Here is a 20,421-nt window from a genome sequence, read left to right on the forward strand (position 1 = left end):
TATATATATATATATATATATATATATATATATATATAGATATATATATATATATATATATATATATATATATATATATATATATATATATATATATATAGATATATATAGATATATATAGATATATATATATATATATATATATATATATATATATATATATATATATATATATATATATATATATATATATATATATATATATATATATATATATATATATATATATATATATATATATATATATATATATATATATATATATATATATATATATACACACACACACACACACACACACACACACACACACACACACACACACACACACACACACACACACACACACACACACACACACACACACACACACACACACACACAGACAGATAGATATGTGTGTGTGTGTATACACACCAATATTTTTTGAATACACGTGTCCATATTTATGTTTCCAGATTGTTTGTATAGTGCACTTTCTATACTGAGCTCTGTCCACTTTTTGCAATGACAATGCAGATTTTCCACTTGTGGGACAAATAAATGCAGATTTGCTGTGTGTGTGTGTGTGTGTGTGTGTGTGTGTGTGTGTGTGTGTGTGTGTGTGTGTGTAACATTGGCATTTGTTTACTTAGATCCAAGGCAGGCCAAACCTCTGTGTTACAACCTACATACAAAAGACAGACATTCACAATATATGGGTACACAAGTCTGTTTTATTTCAAAGTCTTTCAAACTTTGAAACGAACCTTGGTAGGGAACAGCATTTCTTGCAGCTGGCAACAACGGTCGTGCATTCAATATAGTTGTGACTTCCGCAAAAAATGTGGTCAAAATCTCATGAGTAAGTTGAAGCATTTCTATCAGGCATTTCTGAAAGTTGTAACACAGAGGTTTGGCCTGCCTTGGATCTGAGCAACTCTGAGTGAGCAAATGCAAATGTGCCAGGCCTCAAGGACAATGGGTGGTTTGCACAACAAAAGCTGTAGGAGAAACAAGCTGACGACCTGTGAAAATCTCAGCAGGGGTGCTTAACACCTCGGGACTTGCACCAGAAAATAAAAAAGCCAGTAATTCTAGGGGGTATTGGGTTTAGGGAAGTTACGCAAATTTGCGCAGGATAGTAAATCTAGTGTTAAACCACTGGATTCGTTTTCTAATGTATGTGCCATATTTAGATGTTTATTTGAAATCTTCTGATTGTAGACTCGGAGAGGTTTTCTTCTGATGAGCCACGTTTTTGCAGGTGTCACGGCACAGTAAACGTGCCACGCCAGAGTCTACTAAATCATCATGAAGCTGCTCTGCAGTAAAAAGCTGAGTTTTCTTGTTTGCAGTTGTTATAGTTGAAAGGAACGGTAAATTTCATGACTAGAAATCCAAGAAAATTTTCTGAGAAAACTGCTCCAGCTTCTTAATTACATCTCAAACTGAGGACCCCTGAGGCTGGGTGTCTCCTCTGGGAAAATTTCAGAGTACCAGATGGCTGCTTAGAGGAGTCAGAATTTTTAAAGAAGCCATAACTCTAACAAGTAAAAGTTATGTTATAGCTCCAAACTTCTAGTGTCCCCCATCTTGTGTGTGTAGTGTGCCTTTTTTCCATGATGGATTTCAAGAAACAGAAACAGTAGATTGTAGCTAGCCTGCCAAAAGCAACAGTTGCGTTTGTGTTAAAGAGATAAGACAGTGCTGCCTTATCTCAGCGGTGGAAGACAGAGCTGTTGATCAAATCATTTGCTTGGTGAAGAAAATTCCAATTTTCATGCTTTCTGTCCACAGGAGACTGTTTTTCCTAAAGAATGGTAAATTCCATGATGTAAATCTGTTTGTTAAAATCAGGATTCATTTTGGGATATTAACTAATTTATGTGATTCTTAAGAAAACAGGTGTTTTGTTCTATTGTTACTTCATTTAATGTGTGGTTTTCTGGTGTGTAGTTGTTAATTGTAGGCATTCCTCTGTTTCTCTTGTTAGCTGAAGCCGGAGATGGAGCGTTACGAGTGGATAGTAATCCGTCACCCTGAGCTGGCTTCGTCCATCAAGACCCAGAATCAGGAAGAAACGGTGACATCTGAAGACCAGATCACAGACAGCAATAGCTTACAGCAGCCAGAAAAACCTCCTGGAGAGCTGTCGCCATTTCTGTCTGCCCGCCACTTCAACCTGAACTCTAAGAATACTTCTATGTTCATGGCTGGAAATGTTGACTCCATCATAGTGGGTGAGTGGACTGTGACAATATGTCTTTTATGTGCATTTTCCATTTGAAATCGTGTTTTTAAATAGTAACTTGTATTCTCCCATAATTGGGGAAATCGGTAAAGAACTAGCACCTAATTTCTTAAAGGGGTGCCATCAGGTGTACATAATTCTACCCAGGTGCTGTTTTAAGCACGCTGCTCTCCCCTACATGATTTGATGATGAATCGTCATCAAGTTGTCAAATTCTGAACACATTTTAATGACCACTAAATCATTGTGATTTTTACTTTCCCCAATAATGAGTTAACGCTGTAAAATACACACTTTTCAGCTTTTAATGTATTTTGAAATTGTGTTTTTTAGAGACCTGGAATGTAAATTTGCCCGTCTCCAAAGCACTTTTTTGTTTAAATAAGCTATAGGCTGTAAATAAAATGGATAGATAATAGTGAACATAAAAAAGGTTCAGTGTCATGTTTCATACATATGTTTGACATAATTAATAAATATGAGTTTATATTACATAATTCTTTGAATTATTTGGAAAAATATTTTAAATGTTTAGATTATATTTAACTTTTACATTATTTTTAAATATATTTTTATTCATCATCATTATTATTATTATTATTATTATTATTATTATTATTATTATTATTATTATTATTAAAAATTATTTTTAACTCAGTTCAGTGAGTTACAATCCTATCGAGCCAATACTGATGCCAGACTTGCTACCTATACTGTCTATATTTCCATCCATCCATCCACCTCTATAAGGCAGCTCTGTATCAGAGTGGAGATGAAGGTTGTGCATAGAAAAGGTTTTTTGGTTCTCTAAAGGTACTGCATGCATCTCCTTGTTTGTGTGGATGCAGAAGTGGTTTATGCTAACTCTGATCAGTAATGCTAAAGACCTTTACTGATATTCTTTGATTTTAAACAGGATAGCACTTGATTGAAAGCTTTTACTGCACATGCAGTAAAGACTTTTTGCAATCTCAAACATTATAAATAACGTTATTACAATACTTAAACAGAATAATGAACCAAAGAAGGGGTCTGGGCAGTTTTATGATCTGAGATTGATATTTTATTGTCTGGGAAAATCCTGTTTCACCACAACGCAAATGTGCTGTATTGGCCTGAGATCTATTGACCCTGGAGGTAGTTTAAGTACAGTGAACTCATTGTCACGTTCAGAAACTAGTTAGAGGTGATTTGAGCGTTGTGACCTGGTGTTTTATCCTGCTGAAAACAGCCATCAGAAGATGGTCCTCATAAAGTAGGAAGGACACCATCAGCAGTGGTGTTTGAACAATGGTCAAAGACACACAGTGTGCCAAGACGATGTCCCCCACACCATTACACCAGCAACAACCTGAACTATTGATACAAGGCAGGTTGACCCTACCATTTGAATGTTGCAGCAGAAATCAAGACTTATTTTACCAGGTGACATTTTTTCCAATCTTCTATTGTCAAACTCAGTTTCCTGATGTTGGCTGATGGGAATGGCACCTGGTGTGGTGCTGCTGCTGTAGCCCATTTGCTTCAAGGTTGCACGTGTTGTACATTCACAGATGCTCTTCTGCATATTTAAGTTGCTGTTTTCTTCCCATTAGCTTCTGCAGTTTGGACCAGTCTCTGTAAACCCCAGAGATGGTTGTGTGAGAAAAATCACAGTATGTCAGCAGTTTGAGTTTCATACCAGCCCAATGACCACATTCATTGACTTAAAACATCCTTTTTCCTTATTCCATTTCTCAGTTTTAACTTTACCAAGTAATCTTGACCATGTCTACATGCCTACTTACACTGAGTTGCTGCCAAACTGATTCGATGTTTGTGATAAAGAGCTGTTGCACAGGTGTATCTAACAAAGCGGCCAGTGAGTGTACATGCTTTTTACATGCTCGCAAGACTAAACACTATATGTTTATGCAACAGTGTTAATATTAAAAAGAATCTTCTTTGAAGAAGTGCTGATCGTTGGTAACTCATGCAAACTCTGTCATCTTCTGTCCGATCAGGAGGAGGCGACGGCAACGCTCTGTATATCGACTCTGAGCTGAACCACGGGCGCACTGGCAGTTGCACCACCTTTGACAACCCGCCCCTGTGTGCAGAGAGCTTCCAGATTTCACTGCTAGAGGTGTGGGGCTTCCAGGACACCATGGCCTCATAATGCTGAGCACATACATGCAACACATACTTAGATATTCATCCACAAACACTTAATCATGTGAAATGAGAAGTCAAGCCAAGTGTTGTAGGTGGAAAACAGACAAGCAAACAAAACCACATCCGTCCTGCAAATCCAACTCTGAATTACAATTTTTTTTAATTTATTTAAGCAGTTTGTTCAAATTTCAGCAAATGAACAAACAAATGTTCCTTTTTTCTGTTTATTTTTGTATTTTTAGATTTGTGTACTCATTTTGTTGACATGATAATGGAAATGTCCAGGATCAACCTGCTGAGCAAAAACATTTGATTTTCTGAATGTAAATTTAAGTCCTTTTTTGTTCTGTAGTTTATCTCAATCTGCCAAACTCATTGTTAAGCTAACTCTGCAGTCCTTAAAGTACTATCAGGTCATGAGGTTTACAACAGCATGTGTGAAGTCGAGTCTCCGTGTTTGTGATACATGATGAACAAAAGAACCTAGATGTTAGAGAACCTGTCGTATCTTCCCACACTTCCTGATATATCGTGAATAAACGGGAGATCTGACAAATGAATTAATGGTGTAAATGTTTATGAATATCTAGTGAATTTGTGTGTTGCCATTTTGCACCAGCTTTCTCTTTGACTCTGTGATGATTGTCTCCCTTTTGTGCAGTATATGAATATGAAGTTGTGTTTTTTTCTTCTCCTCTACATCATTTTCCTGTTATTTCCGTCCTTTCCAGTTTAAAGATTGTAACGAGAAGTTCCAAACAGTGTCCTAAAGTGTTGTTGAGGGTCACGCCTCTGTGTGAGTGTGTGTGTGTGGATTTGAATATGTGCTTCAGTAAAGTGTCAATTGAGTAACTGCAAATGTGAAAATACAGCATTAAGCTTTCATCATTGTGTTATCATTGTCATTTTGTCTTGTTACTGAGGGCGTTTTCACCCACGCACTGCAGTCCAAACACTGCATGATAGCATCACACAGACTTTAAACATCCAGTTCCCTAAAACAGCTCGATGTGAGAGTAATACTAATGAATTTACAGTGAATAAATGGGTGTAAGTAAAAGTATTTCTAGTAGTGAGAATGATTTTGAAGCGAGCCATCTGCTGCAGTGAGGAAAAGTGAACTCCAGAGCATCTCCCTGATTCTCCTGAGATTATCCACAGTTCACATTTGAAGATTTAGCTTTATAATCCTTTCAAATCTGTCACGTTTGTTCCTGCAAAGCGAAAGTTGCATTTTCTCAGATTGTCACAGAAGTGTGCCACATGCCTTTACAGTCAGCTGACCATACATTGTCTTGTGTTTGCTCTGTACTCCCAGCGGTTACTTTCAGTTAGCCTTTTCCCAAAGTGACTGCAAAGTTATACAAGTGTATACTGAGAGCCATGTCACATAGGGATTTTTTTTTTTATAAGCCTTCAATCCACCTCAGCAGCAATTAAGTTCTTGCAAATTGCATATAAATGTGTAGTAAAGCTCCAGCTTTAAACTACTAAGAATGACAAATAAATTGCTCAGACACACACGCACCACGTCTATTTTCGTTTGGCTGTCTTGTGCCATGTCTCTCTTTTGTGGAAGCTGACACTGACGCTGCATGACTGGAAAAAATTCAGCAGATATGAGTCAGATATAGTTATAAATATATCTTGGTAGTGAGCTGCGGTGCAGAATTCAATTCATAGAGATCCATGCCACATTTCAATCAAACCTAACCGAGAACCCAAGCCTGCTGTATTTGAATCATGCATACCCACCGACTCACAGCTGTGGAAACTGATACACCTGGTTATTTATCAGAGATTTTATTTGGCATGTCAATGTGCAAGCGATCAATGTCAGTGCAGTCATATAAATAAAAAAAGCACAAACTGATTTGCAGTGTGTGTGTGTGCAGAGATTGTATCTGCAGACATGCAGCAGCTTAAATGGCGAAGGAGTGGAGTAATTCCTTCTTTTACAGTAAGTGGAATTGACTCTGTCTCACCAAGGCTGTGCTCTCCATTCAGGATTCACACTCTGCTAATCGCACATGCGCGTCTATATTTAGCTGCTCCTTTGGATGCTGGTCTGGCGCATCTCCTTGAAAAACCACGCTTCTTAGCCTCGAGGAATAAGATGCTTAAGTGTTTAACAGTACACTGAGACGGGTCTTTTCCTTGACCGCCACCCCTGCCGCTTGGCTTAGTGAGTGGGTGGGTTAAGACACAGGCTGAGGAGGTCCCAACGAATACAGATCTGATTCAAAGACCGAATATTGCAGAAGCTGGTACTGGGGTGTGTGTGTGTGTTTAAAATGATGTTGAGGATTTTTGTTTCTTATGTAAATTTAAATGTAAGTTAATGAAAACCCATTATCCCAGTCTGGGTATCTCAGTGTTATCCGTTATATAAAGGGCAATTCTTACATTATCTATGACATATAACATATGTGGAACTGAGCAGAGTCACTGAAAGATATAGGATCACAGTGTGCACTGACACTTTGGAGCAAACGTTTCATGGTGCTTTTCATGATGCCCTTCTTCTCACAGTTCCCTCTTTCCCTTCCTTAAAAGTAATTCCAGACATGAGCCAATAAATTATAGCGTATGCTCTCCTTACAACACATTCATTACCATGTACTCAAAACAAACAGGAATCAAGGAAGTAGGTATGTAGACTATCACATTGCATGCTATTAAATAGGCTCTGAGTATGAACACTATAATCCAGTCTCAGCTGAAATGCTACACACCTCTCTCTTCCCCCCTCCCCCGATCAATGAGTGTTCAGTCAAGCACCAGAGAAAGAGAAAACAGAAATGAAAGTCATTTCATTCATAGTGACCGTTTTGCTAGCAGCATCACCACACACATACACACACATCATCCCCATCTCCAAATGTTCTGATCTTGTTTTATACCCCTGATTTACTAAGATACTGGCCAGTTAAAGTGATCGAAAGGAAGGAGGCCTGTGGTCCTTGTGGAGAAATGGCATCACGAGTCATGGGGCTATTACAGTAGCACTGGGGGAGGGGGCCTGCATGTAGTGCTGACTTGACTAGGCAATGCAGATTGAGCAGGATAAGAGGAATAGATGGGAGAAGAGGAGGAGGAGGAGGAGGCATGGGGACTGCACAAGCTCTCTCTGAGTCACACATGCAGACATTCTTCATCTCTACCTCGGGGTCCGAGCTCTCATGACCCCTTCCTCTTTCTTAATCTCAGTGAAATGGGGATTCTCCCACTGTTATGTGGTAAACTGCTGCATATCACACTTGACTGTAAACCATCTTCCACTGAATGGCCCTAGCCCGGGTGCAAGGTGTAGAAAATAATAAATAAGATATCCCTTGCTTTCACCCATCATTTCGTCCTAATTCTTCAGAAGGGTGAATTAAATGTAGATATCAAAGGGAAAGCCTGCAGCGGAGCATACCAAAGTGAAGCACAATAGGGGTGACCTTCAAAAAAAAGGTGAAAAGAAAGAACAAAAACGTTGTTTTTCCTCGGACTACGTCATTAAAACATCGCTTTAAACCCGTACATTTTCTTTTGTAAACAGTCTGTGTCGAACAGTGAATCATTAACCTTTTTTTTTTTTTTTTTTACTGCGCCCCCCTGTCACCCTGTCAGTGATAGGTTTTGTCCGTACGGCCAGTCAGGTGATATTTTCCGCTTCGCCATTTTGTACTGCTGCGCCGGGTATTTATCGCAGGAGTCGTGACTGTTTCGTTTACACTGTTAGGTTAGGCGACAAGAACGTTTCTTCTTAGTATAGTCGCTTCAGCATTTCAATTCCGTGGCCTTCGACAGGTTTCGTGAAGTGCGCTTTTTGACTCACCAGATATAATTAATTTTGTATATTTAGTTTATTTTATTTTTTTTACCGTAAAACGTGAGAAAGAATGTCGACTAACGAAGGCCCCGAGTACTCCCCGTTCTTCTCAGCGATGGGTGCCTCTGCGGCGATGGTGTTCAGCGGTAATTATAAAAGGATTATATTTCATATGTCAATTATTATTTAACCAGTGGCGCTGTTTTCTTTTGCAGCTTAATCTTTTGTGTGTGTGTGTGTGTGTGTGCATGCGTCCCAACGGGGCGATCTCAGCCATAGTACTTCTTTCCGAGCTCGCTGTGTGAGGGCCGTTCGCTATCCTGGCTATCGTGGCAAAGCTAATCTCGAGCAGTCGTTTATTTAGACTTCGCTGGTGCAGCCAGTGATTTTTGGCTTTTTCCCAACTTGCTAATTTTTAGTTTGTATTTTTTTTGTAAATACAGTTGTCACAGCTAGCCTTCCCGCTTCAGCACGAGACTGCGAGGACTAGTCAAAGCTAGTTGGCTAGCTGATGACGACTACAAAAGTTAGCTCTGGCGTTAGCCTGTTTTGTCTAAAGCAAAACGGACGAGAGGGGAAGGGATGCGAACATATTTACGATCGTGCCAATACTTTATTCAAATAAAGTAATATTATGAGACTGAGTTGTAATATGGTTCACTCCTAACACGGCCTTTTGTTAGGGTGCTTCTTTTAGGCATGTTGGGTTGATTGCCACTTTCCTGTAAAATGCCACCCTGCTGCATTAAGGCTACAAGGGTGTTGAATAATAGGTTGTAGGAGTTGTATAAGAAAGGATGTAATTTTAGAAAGTGAAACTCGTGAAGCTCGAGTTTTTTCGCAATACATAAACGGTTTGAGTCCTGTTTGTGGCGTGTAATTGAAGTTGCTCATTGGTTGAAAACGTCTTTCTTACAACTGAGCATTGGAAACCAGGATCAGCTGGTTAACTTCCTTATTGCTGTAAGGAATGACACAAGATCACATGATTATCACATGATGAGCCTTCTGACTTGGAAATGCCATCTGGGTACTCATCTTCTTACACGTTAACTTCAGAATGTTAAAGTTAAGAAGTCAGCAGGAAACTGTTTTAGATATCAAGTCATTGTTAACTCAGTTTCAACATGACTGGTTTCAGGGCTTTAAGATGGAAAGTGGGAAGTAATATAAAAAGTGAACTTTGATACCTGCTTGTTTTTTTTATTACAGGTCACATTTGTTTTATGGAGTATTTCCTAATTTAATACTTCTCTTCCTTTAATTTGGTGTCACGGCAGTAATGTTTTTCCACACTTCAAAAATAATTTCACATTGACAAAGTTAACTGTTGCAGCACGATTGTAAAACCACCAAGCCACTAATTGACCAATTTACAGAGTTGTAACTCGAGGCCTGAGGAAGCTCTGTCATATTTATCTTGTTGATACGTTTTTTCCACTATTTTTTTTTTTCCAAGACCTCACAAGACGGTTGAAGATCTGTGAAAAGTTGGCATTTTCAGACCTCATCATCTTGAGATTTCAAGAGCTGCAGCAATTCAGATTCAAATATGATATGTTGGTTGCAAGTAATAAGTAATAATGCCCAGCAATTAATCATGTGTTATATGTAATTGTTCCATGTTAGAAATATTTATTATGATTTTTAAGGCCGTGATAGCCTAAGAGGTTCTAGTTCGTGATAATGAAAGAGTAACAAGTGGGACATTGCAGAGAAGAAAGGCGGCTCGTGCTTTCACGAAAATGGGGACTTTTTATGAATCAGGCTTCAGCTTTGAGCAGTCTAATTGTTCTGTGGTTTTATTAACAGGAATTGTTGCCTGTGCACCTGTGACATCAATCACTGCAGTGTACATGAGCTCTAAAATAGTGGCTGCAATTTAAGTTTATTCTCAGCATGTCGTACTTTAGGGGGTTGGCTAAAGATTCCTACAAAAGAATATTTTAAAATGTTTGAACACATCTGCTGAAATAAGTGGATGCCTCGCTTTTTAATAATGGCGCTTGGCGTCTTGCTGGCACATGCTGTGAGTTGCAGCAGTGGTGTCAGGTGATAATAAATTGTTTTAGTGATCTTTAGCTAAGAACAGGTGATACTCACAGGGTGTTATAATCTGTGGGACAAGTAGCACTTCTCCTGTGGCAGCATTCTTTGTTTTTCCTCCTTCATAAATCACCACAACACTCTCTCTCTGCAGAACCAATAAAAATCAAATGTAGATTTATATCCTGATTGACCAACCTACTGATTGTGGGGTTGATGCATGTTCATAGCTTGGAAAACTGCTTCTTTTGCTCTGCAGTAAATTTTCGATTTCCTGCAAAGCTTATTTTTCTTTTTTCTGCTTAATCATTCTTAGAAAGTGATTTTTAGTTACTTGACCTTTAATTAACATTTGCGTTGTTTCTGTCTTCCGTGGAGAGAGATGATTGGTGATGGCACATGTAGGCTCTAGACATCCTCCCCTCAAGCTTCTGATGCAATATATCGGTCAGGGCAAGTCTTAGTTTTCACAACCAGCATCTTTTCCTTTCCACATTGCAGCTAGAAATCCTGTTTTCTAAGACTGGTTAACGGTTTTCGAATGAAGAAATTGCAGTTTCCTCATGTTGAATTTTTCTTTCCTCAAAGCCAGTGCTTCCCCATTTATCCGCATTCATGGCAGACCGATGGGCTGTCTGCTGCGTAGGCATTTCGCATGCAAGATCATCTCTAGCTGCAGGCACCTCCTGCTCTGACATCACAAGACGTCATATTGGCATCCCATACATAAAATATTCTGTGGGGTGGAAGGAGGAAAAGCTCTTTACTTAAAATGAGGGGATTAGGATTAAAATCCAGAGGTTTTGCTTCCACAACACTGTAGAAACCATTCTGCCACACATCAAACTTTTAATCATCAGGACAGAATAAGAATGTTTATCAGCCCTCACCTGTCACACTTGAGTGAGGCCAAACATGCAAAGAAAGAATAGTCGAGGCATTATATTACTGACCGTAATGTATTACACTCACTGATAATGGATGGCTGAATTTTTTTTTTTAACTTTTAAATAGACGAAGGCTGAAGTGTGTGTCAGCATATTGCCCTGAAGTCATTTTATATTGATAAACCATAGTTTTCTTTGGGTGAAAATGCCTTAAACATCGCTGATTTCTCAATCAGTTTTTATATTGAAGCGCTGCGGTCAGTGTCACATCTGATTTAAAGAATTTACACCACCGGTTGAAAGTTTGGCACCTCCAAAGTCAAAAAGAAAATTAAAACAATCTTTTTCTCACTTCTTTTGGTTCTTGCAATTCTCACAAAAAACAGTGCCCAGTCATACAAAGACACATCTGAGTAGATGAGCAGGAGTGATTTAACCTCTAGTGATATCATCAGTCTGATGTTAAATCAATATAAGTAGTGAGGGGGGATGTGGCTGGCTGCCATGTGCACATTTGTAGATTGGCCTGAATCTCCTTCCTGTCTGTCTCTAGATCTGTTTGCCAGATCCTCACAGCTAGTTTTATTTAAGCTAACCACAAAGCCATCTCTCCAGGCTCTACACAGTGCAGGACACCTCGGGCTGTGTTTACCAGGCTGTCTCCAAGGATGATCTCACTAGAGACTTTTCAGATTTAATCATCATCTGCGTGTTGGCTACAGAGAGCCAAGAAAATGACATTGTCAGGGCTTTGGTTTTTACACCACTGATATGACAAGGTCAGCCTAAGATCATAGCGTCCTCGTAAATGAGAGGCTACAGATTTACACTTTTTTTTTTTTTTTTCCCTCCCGTATTCTCAAATATTTTATTACATGGGATTTGCCAGCTTGGTAACAAAATTTGAGTGCAAAGGCTGTATTGAGCAATATTGTTGAATTTGTGAAAACTGAAAATTTCCCAATAACAATGTGAAAATGTTTATAGCCAAAATGATGGCTCATACAGAATGTGGTTAAGCAGTGTGTGGTCAGAGCTTTGACTTGATCATGATTTTGCTTTGAAGTGAATGAACAGGTTTGCATTAATGTGCACACACCTTTGACAGAGGAAACCTTGTCAAACCAGCCTGTCTCTGATTCTTGACCCTCCACTTTCAGCCTTTTGTTTGTATATTGCGAAATGAGTCACATTGACCTTTTTTGTCAGGCAGAATTATGACTTGTTGTTAATGGATGCCTTTTCTTCTATATTTGTTTATACTACGCTTTTCTAATTTCGGAGCAGGCAACTATTGATTTTTCTCTTTTACTCTGCTCCTGCCGTCAGACTTGATTGTGTGTGACGTAGACGGTGCCGTCACAGGTCAGCAGAGCTAAATTTGCTGGTGAAGCTTTTTGTTCTCTACGTCCCCCATTACTTTACAGCCTGACAGGCTAGAGATGGTACACAGCAGATGTTGCAGGGTTGTGAATAAATATGTATTCACACTGCAGTTTTTTGTGTGCACTGAAGCCCAAAGTTCTTCAGAGTGTGATATGTACAGCTCTGCAGCCTAATTCTGAAATAACATTGGCAGAATGAGAATACATATTTAATCGCCTAAATCTGTATTAGTAGAAATTTTTTTTTAATCAGTTTCAATTTGAAGGGGAAAATTTCCCAAGTAGAGCCATGTTGGATTTTTAAAGGGAACAGAAACTAACAGCTGTGTCGTTGCTCCATCTCCTGTTTCGCTTCTGCTTCATTATTCAGCTGTGCCTTCTGGGTTCAGTCATCTGTCTGCCAGCCCATTGTGACCTGTGCATTGTAGTTTGTGTGCTCTAGTTTGCTGTTTTTTTTTTTTTTTTTTTATCTAACTCGTTATCTTTTCTGTCATTCCTTGCAGCCTTGGGAGCAGCCTATGGCACAGCCAAGAGCGGTACAGGTATTGCTGCCATGTCTGTGATGAGGCCAGAGCTCATCATGAAGTCAATCATCCCCGTGGTCATGGCGGGTATCATAGCCATTTACGGCCTGGTAGTAGCAGTGCTGATTGCCAACAACACCGCAGAGAAGCAGTCACTTTACAAGTGAGTTCGCCTGACAAGTTATTTTCTATAGATGCACAATTTGCAATTTTTCTTTTTCTTTCTGAAAGACTGACTGTCCAGTTCTGCTTTTACACAATTCGGATTTCATTGTGTACACTCTAATTTGGATTATTCAATCATTAAAGGAGCTTCTCTTAATCTCGCTCAAAATAATGAGTTCTGGGTTGGTGAATAGGGCAAAGAAAATTCCTGCTGAAAATCAAGAGTGTCATGTCCCCTCATTATCTAAGGCCAAGTCACACAACTATAAAGATGACCTTCAGTCACTATTAATTAAAAAAAAAAATGTATCATTCAACCAGCTAATAAGCAATTGCTGCCAGGCACTAGGTGGAAAAGGCCATTTGCACCAAAAGCCTCCTTATGATTGCTTTGGTTGCTGCATTTTCCCATAATTTGCATGAACAACTCAGACTTCTCTGCAAACAATTGCCAACCAGGAGCCAAGTGGTGGTAAAACTTGAACAAGTGCAGACGTTTCTGGTTTCTTTCGCACTTTTCAGCCTTACTGCCACTTGGAAAGTAGTTGGTTTGGAGAGAAGTCAGCCTCTTCCACCTGAACCTTGGACAACCATGACAACCTGCTAGCAACCAAATCAATCACAAGCAAGTTTTCAGTCCAGCACTGTAAGCCTATTTCACCTAGCACCAGCCAGCAGTCCTTCGCTGGCAGGTCGGATATCACATTTTTCCGTAGCAACCTGTTTTAGGATCGCCAATCTATTGCGGGGATTACATATCAAGACAGACAATTATTCACACTCCATATTTTTTATAAATATTAAGAAATATTTGAAATGTATTTATGTTCCAAACATCCTTGATTTCTACCTTAATTCATTTATTCAGTGTAATCCCTGACAGTATGGGCAGTGTGCAGTATGGCCATATGCAGTGAGCCTTACCAGAAAGAGTAATGAGCTACTGAAACTGCTTATTTTTTTTTATTTTTTTTTATTTTTTTTTTTTAAAGAAGTAAAAGTGTTGTTAGGGTTTTTTTTTGTTTTGTTTTGGTTTTTTTTTTGTTCCTACACAATGGAAAGGTGTAATGATCTGGAGATGAACACCACATGATCTATTTTTTCCTTCTGGATATCACATTACTTTTTTTAAATTTCAGAATGACTTTCACTACTCAGTATCATCAGATCTTCTTAAACTAATCAGACTTTTAGCTGCTCTGAATGTTTGCCTGGGCTATCGAGTCCCTTGCTATAAGCAAAGTCTGTTAATTGAAAAATGGGGAATGAGTCATAATGTTGGACTGGGATATAAACAGCAGCCTCAGACACGACTCCGTAACTAGGGGGGAGGAATCAAATGAACATGTTGGTGATTGGATAAAATGTTGCATTGGTTACAGCTTGAAAAAGAAATATCAGTTTATCGGGTGACTGGACTTGTATCGAATGACAGGCTGTGATTAGTCGCATTAATCTTAAAGATGCTCTGACTCGTGTCAACTTCAAAGGTTGTGCTGACCACTGTCTGTCTCTCTCTGTGCAGGAGTTTCCTCCAACTTGGAGCTGGGCTGAGCGTGGGCCTCAGCGGGCTGGCAGCAGGTTTTGCGATCGGCATTGTTGGCGACGCGGGCGTGAGGGGCACAGCTCAGCAGCCAAGGCTTTTCGTGGGCATGATCCTCATTTTGATTTTTGCTGAGGTCTTGGGTCTCTATGGGCTTATTGTTGCTCTCATCCTCTCCACAAAAGGGTAAAATGAGAGAAGGATGGGTTTGGGCAGGGGATTTTGGCACGCAAGATGAAAGAAGTGATGCAGGAGGGGTAAAAATAAATTAAAATGGCTCCATAAATATGGTCTTATCTCAACAATGTGTACAGTCGTCCCAATTTGATAGTCAACTTGTAAATGCGCAATGTAGTGATTTGTCTGTCTCGTGTGTGGGTGTGTGCGTGTGTTTAAAAACAACTGTATGATGAAGATTCCTTTTCTCCCTCCACTTATTTCAGGCTTTGAGGCCAGCTTGGCCTCTGGTCTTAGAGAGCTGACCAAAGGGCCGCACAGCTTTTTTTTTTTTTTTTTTTTTCTCTCCTCCCATATCAGCCTGGGAGTTGACACAGTTTCTGCATTAATCTTGAGGATCTATTTGTAAAGAGAAATGTGTATGGACTAAAGATCTTTTTTTTTTTTTTTTCCCACTGATTTTATTTATAAGAAATTGTTCTTTGAACTGTTTAATGCAGCAAAAGTCTCTTAATTCCCCAGGATATATACATATATAAATATATAGACATATAAATATCTATATAGATAGATTTAATGCACTGTGGGTTAATCGTGATAAGTGGTTGGAATTCCTCTGGATGTAATTCTCGGTTTAATAATTAAGATTGCCTTTAGTATGTTGCTGGTGGAGTGGGAGTTTTATGTGTAGCTGTATTCTAATCATTACGCGAACATTCTCAAACTTCAGTGTTTTTCCTGTAGTACTGCTGTTTGCATTAAAGGTGTGTGTGCCCTGTGTTGGGGTCTCACAAGTGTAATTTCCACATTTCATCTCCTCTCCATCTTATTCACCTGCCCCCTTCTCCTCCCCTCATCCGTGGATGTACTTCATCTCTTCCACATTCCAGCCGTAAGAATCCTGCATGGGTTTTAGTGTTTTGTTGCTGTTGGAATATGAACCTGAAGCGCAGGCTGGTTTCAGAAGATCATGATCCAGATCAAGAATCAAGATTTGATGCAAATAATATATCATTGCAAAAAAATGAGGGTTAAATGGTGTTTGGGAGATGTGTTGTAGGATGTAACAAGAATCCAGGGAGATTAGCATGCAAGATTCGACCTAGTTTCCTACATGGACTTGACCAATTTGATCTGGAGTCCGTTTTCTGAAAATGGCACTGCTGCTGACGCATTTTACCGAAGCACCAATCGACAAACCTGTATTATCACTGGTATTGAATTTATCCTGATGTGTCGACGTGAATGTTTTCACAATTGAATTAAAGAAGATTCCAACTTAGATTTGACTTGCGTCCAAACACACAGACTGTAGCGTTTTCAGTACTCCATATTTTACTGTCGTTTAAAGCCTCTTGGACAGCACAGCTTTGCATCGTATTACAAAAAAAAAGGTCAGCGAGTTGTTAACAGTAGTTATCTCTTCCTGCTTTCTTTGGCGCTCAGAGCCGTCAATCTTCAAACCACAACAAGTGCAGCTTCAGCAGATATGCACAAAGTCTGCTGTGCAGCAGAGATAAGATACTACCAGCATGATCAGTAAATGGTTACATAAGGCTGGAACTAAACAAGACAGGAATTCAACACTTCATGTAGTTTTCACAGCACAAATATGCAAAATCTGTCTCAGTCAGTTTGTAGGCTGTTGAGCAAAGTCTGCGAAATACTGCTAATGGCGCTGAAGGTGGCGCTATCAGGAAATGACTCTGCGAAGTCTCTGCCCTCCTCTATACTGGCGCTGAGAAGAGGATCCAATGGCACAGAACCTGAAATGAGTGAGAAGAGATGACTGATCCTACATGAACCACATGAGGTTAACTCTTAATACACATCCCAGCATCCTATGTCAGTAGTGAAACTCAAATTAGTCATTGATGAAATGTGCTATAGTTGTGTGCTGGCTAAAGCTATATAGCACTTTAATATAAAGCTGGTGACTCAGTGCCACTGGTAAGCTGATCTAACTGCATTATTGATTTCCACACAAAGTGGGTACGCAGTCAGGAGAAATTATTAAATGATCTATTCGTTTGAGTGACACCTATTGATTATGTATCATTCCTTTGAACAAAGCATCTGGGTCCACTGTTTAAGCAGCATGGAAGTGATGGAAAACCCCCAGAATCATGAATGGTGGGTCAGGAGTGAAACTTCCTGCTAGAGTACTGAGACACCTTGTGGCTGCATGATAGCATTACAAGTAATTCACTACTGTGACTCACCTAGAAACACAGACCCAGTCATTTTGGCCAACTCTTCACCACCGCCCTTTGAGAATACATTACTGCACTCCTAAAAAAAGAAAAGAAAAAAAAAGTAATGATTAAAATAAAATCAGGTTATACTAAATGGGAAAAATGGAGATAAGACTAGAAGAGTGCTAAATGTATATCGTTTGGTGAGTAAATAACTGAGGAGATATTAAAATGAGCACAGTGTCTATTTCAGTAGAACAAATAAATTGCAGCATAAAGGCTCACTCACAGAGCAGTGTGGACAAACAAATCCACTCATGTTCTCTACGATGCCCAGGATCCGTACACCTGTCTTCTTGCAGAAGGTGATCTCTCTTCTCACATCGCCTGTAGATACTGCCTGTAAGAAAATACATGACCAACTTACTTTGAGTGTCATTCATAAAAGAGGGCTTTTATTAGCATGCATTAGCTGGTCCAGCAGTTGTGTAGGTAATAATGACCCCAATTAAAGGAATGTATGACTACATATTTTGGTCTTTGCTGAGAATACTACACAACAGAGGTGCAGTGATGGCCAGTGTCCTTATTTACCTTACTATGCAACACATATTTTTTTTCTTGCCTCAGTGTGTTTAAAGTTGGGTCTCAAAGTCTGATATGTACCTGAGGGGTGGTGACCAAAATGGCTCCATCCACTCTGTGCTTCTTAAGGTTTTCCAGTACGGCCAAATGCTCATCTGATGTCCCGGGCGGCGTGTCCACCAGCAGCACATCCAGCTCTCCCCAAGCTACATCTGACACAAACTGGCCAATCAAAGCTGTGGGTAAAGCGCATGCAGACATGGAGAGGATGAAGGGTAGAAGAAACTTGAGCTCAACAGCAAAATTTTCAAATACTGGGCTGGTGACGCAAACAGTATATCATAATGTACAATTACTTAAATTTAGTATTGTAAATACACACAGGGTTGGAGCTTCTTGGGAAGCACAGGGTGCTCTTCAAGACCTCAGAGGATGTCTTGAAGAGAACCTTCACAGGTCTTGTACAGTTCAAGCCTTTCAGATTAGCCATTTAAGCAGTCTAGCAGATACCTGTTTTCTTGGGACCCCTCCACACCACAGCTTCATCTGGGTCCTCCAATAGAAAGCCAATGGACATAAGGGCCAAGCTCTTCTGGGCATCAGTGTACACCGGCACCCAACCCGAGTCACACTGGTGGACGTCGGGCCGGCCCATACTCAGCATACGTGGAATGCTTGGCCCACAGAGGTCAACGTCGAGGATGCCAACCTTAAACCAGAGGTTCATGAATAAGTTGCTTCCCATTTGTATGAACACAATCGGCAAAACAAAATAGTAGCACTGATAGGTAGATAGATAGATTTCTTCATTTTTTTAAATAATGAATCCAATTAAGCATTATAATGTGTTGTAATATAACAGCGTGGTGGCATATATTGACATGAACTAAGCTCACCTTCTTCCCAGCATGCTTCAGGGCCAGGGCCAGCTCTGTGGTGATGGTGCTCTTTCCCACTCCTCCTTTCCCTGACAGCACCAACACAACGTGTCGTACCTGGGCTAAGTTTCCATCTGATTTAAAAAGCAGAAAAAAACTAATAAATTAAGCTTATATTAGTTTAAATTTAAACAAGCTGTGAGACGCTCTAACTAATGTGGAAACAGGTTTTAGATAATGCGGAGGTCACGAGCCTAGTTCACAAGTTCAGCATCAAGTTACTGTCGTTACAGTGCACAGTAACTATATAATTATACATGTTTATAAGAAACATTCACTTTTCTAAGGCGATGAAGGCCTTTTATTGAGTATTGAACGATACGGTGGTTAAACCTTAGCAAACGACAGTCAAACATAATCTGAAACGTTCAGTTAGCTTCTGCTAATTAATTGGCTTGATTAACCGTCAACTACAGTCTCCTCGCATGACGATACACAAAATACACGAGAATTAAAAACTGCAGGTATCTGCGAATACTTCGTGAAAATTTTGTTCGCTAGTAACTTCGACTTACCATTAATTTCTTCCATATTTTTGATCTCAAACATGCACACAGAACAGGAGGCAACAACTTCCGATATCGTCACGCAGCACCTATCCAATCATACAATACATCCTGCATCCAAGTCCCGCCTTTCCTTAAACACAACCAATAGGTTTCTGAAGGGTAGTGCGCTGCATTCAAGAGCGAAGCAAACATTCAAGAACACAGCGTAAACTCGCCGTGTGACTGCGCGATAATGGTGATCATTATGAGTATTTTAATCTGGGTCGAAATGTAAAGTCTTACCACACCAAATTTTTTATCTTTGGTTGAGGCTGTTATCTGATCAGAAAGCAACCGTTTTAATTAAATGCAGTGTTTAAAATACTTCTGTGTAAAAGCATTATAGTAATTTAGGCGATATTTGGTGAAATTGTGGCAAGGCAGCTAAAGACCAATGTTGTTTACTCTGTCCACTGTCTATTTTACCTTTTTTCAATGACTTTTAAAAATTAATAATATTTTCTATCCACTATTCAAGTTAATGGACTGAACTATTTTATTTTATTTTATTTTATTTTATTTTATTTTATTTATTTATTTATTTTACTAACAAATAGTAGTTAAAGCTGTCTCCTTTAGAACAGGATCTTTCTCATGGGCAGCAGGTGAAGGCATTGTAGGAAGAAGAGTACAACGTAACTATCCAATGTAGTTAAATTTTATTTTGTATTTATTTATTATTTATCCAGAGCTTTTTGGAGAAAAAAAAAAAGCAGACAAAACTGCTTTTGTTAACGTTGCTCTTGCGTAAAGAATGGGAACACACAAAAAATCACAGAAATGTAGAGCAACTTGTTGGGACGCTCACGGATTTAAAAGCAGATGAATGTGGTAGTTTGGGGTGTTACAAGCCTTTTTTACGATAGGAGTGCCAAGCCCATTTTAGAGAAATTTGGCAGTCACGCACAACACCCATTACCATGGTAACTTTAATAGCTGCTTTTAGCTGGTGAGTCATTTAAAATCGTTCAGCCTCATTGGTGGATTTGATTTTCCTCTTTAGCTTTCGCTCTTTTTCTTAAATGTATAGTATTTAAGATGTGTTTTCACAATTCGTCTTTCCATTTCAAACACAAAACTTCGCCTGAAATAGACGTGCACACAGTTTCAGCCCTTTTTTCTTTTGTTGTAGACATGCAGTGTGGGAAATACAAACACAACAGTACAGACCACGACACCTCATCACCGTCTGCCTTTTTATTTGGTTTTTATTATCAGCAA

At 39.3% G+C, this 20,421-nt stretch overlaps 3 protein-coding genes across 7 annotated transcripts in view; 2 read left to right on the forward strand and 1 right to left on the reverse strand.

Moving 5' to 3' along the window:
- tbc1d24 (TBC1 domain family, member 24) overlaps nucleotides 1-5,272 on the forward strand; it is a 25,924-nt gene extending 20,652 nt beyond the window's left edge. For all 5 annotated transcript variants that reach the window (XM_039616571.1, XM_039616572.1, XM_031739353.2 and 2 more), the window contains 2 exons: nucleotides 1,976-2,222; nucleotides 4,237-5,272. In XM_039616571.1, coding sequence (XP_039472505.1) covers nucleotides 1,976-2,222; nucleotides 4,237-4,391 — 402 coding nt within the window. In that variant the 3' untranslated portion in view covers nucleotides 4,392-5,272. The remainder of the gene's footprint in view (nucleotides 1-1,975; nucleotides 2,223-4,236) is intronic.
- A 2,779-nt stretch (nucleotides 5,273-8,051) lies between these two features.
- Nucleotides 8,052-15,742, forward strand: LOC116319850 (V-type proton ATPase 16 kDa proteolipid subunit-like). Its single transcript, XM_031739291.2, has 3 exons — nucleotides 8,052-8,353; nucleotides 13,029-13,212; nucleotides 14,740-15,742. The coding sequence occupies exons 1-3, from the start codon at nucleotides 8,278-8,280 to the stop codon at nucleotides 14,945-14,947; spliced, it is 468 nt and encodes a 155-aa protein (XP_031595151.1). The 5' UTR covers nucleotides 8,052-8,277; the 3' UTR covers nucleotides 14,948-15,742.
- Nucleotides 15,370-19,274, reverse strand: nubp2 (nucleotide binding protein 2 (MinD homolog, E. coli)). Its single transcript, XM_031739290.2, has 7 exons — nucleotides 19,168-19,274; nucleotides 18,611-18,726; nucleotides 18,225-18,423; nucleotides 17,796-17,950; nucleotides 17,419-17,529; nucleotides 17,157-17,226; nucleotides 15,370-16,700 (listed from the first exon to the last, which is right to left on the reverse strand). The coding sequence occupies exons 1-7, from the start codon at nucleotides 19,199-19,201 to the stop codon at nucleotides 16,561-16,563; spliced, it is 825 nt and encodes a 274-aa protein (XP_031595150.1). The 5' UTR covers nucleotides 19,202-19,274; the 3' UTR covers nucleotides 15,370-16,560.
- Between the last annotated feature and the right edge of the window lie 1,147 nt (nucleotides 19,275-20,421).

The sequence above is a fragment of the Oreochromis aureus genome, linkage group 8 (genome assembly GCF_013358895.1).
Source record: "Oreochromis aureus strain Israel breed Guangdong linkage group 8, ZZ_aureus, whole genome shotgun sequence".
NCBI classification, from domain to species: Eukaryota; Metazoa; Chordata; class Actinopteri; order Cichliformes; family Cichlidae; genus Oreochromis; species Oreochromis aureus.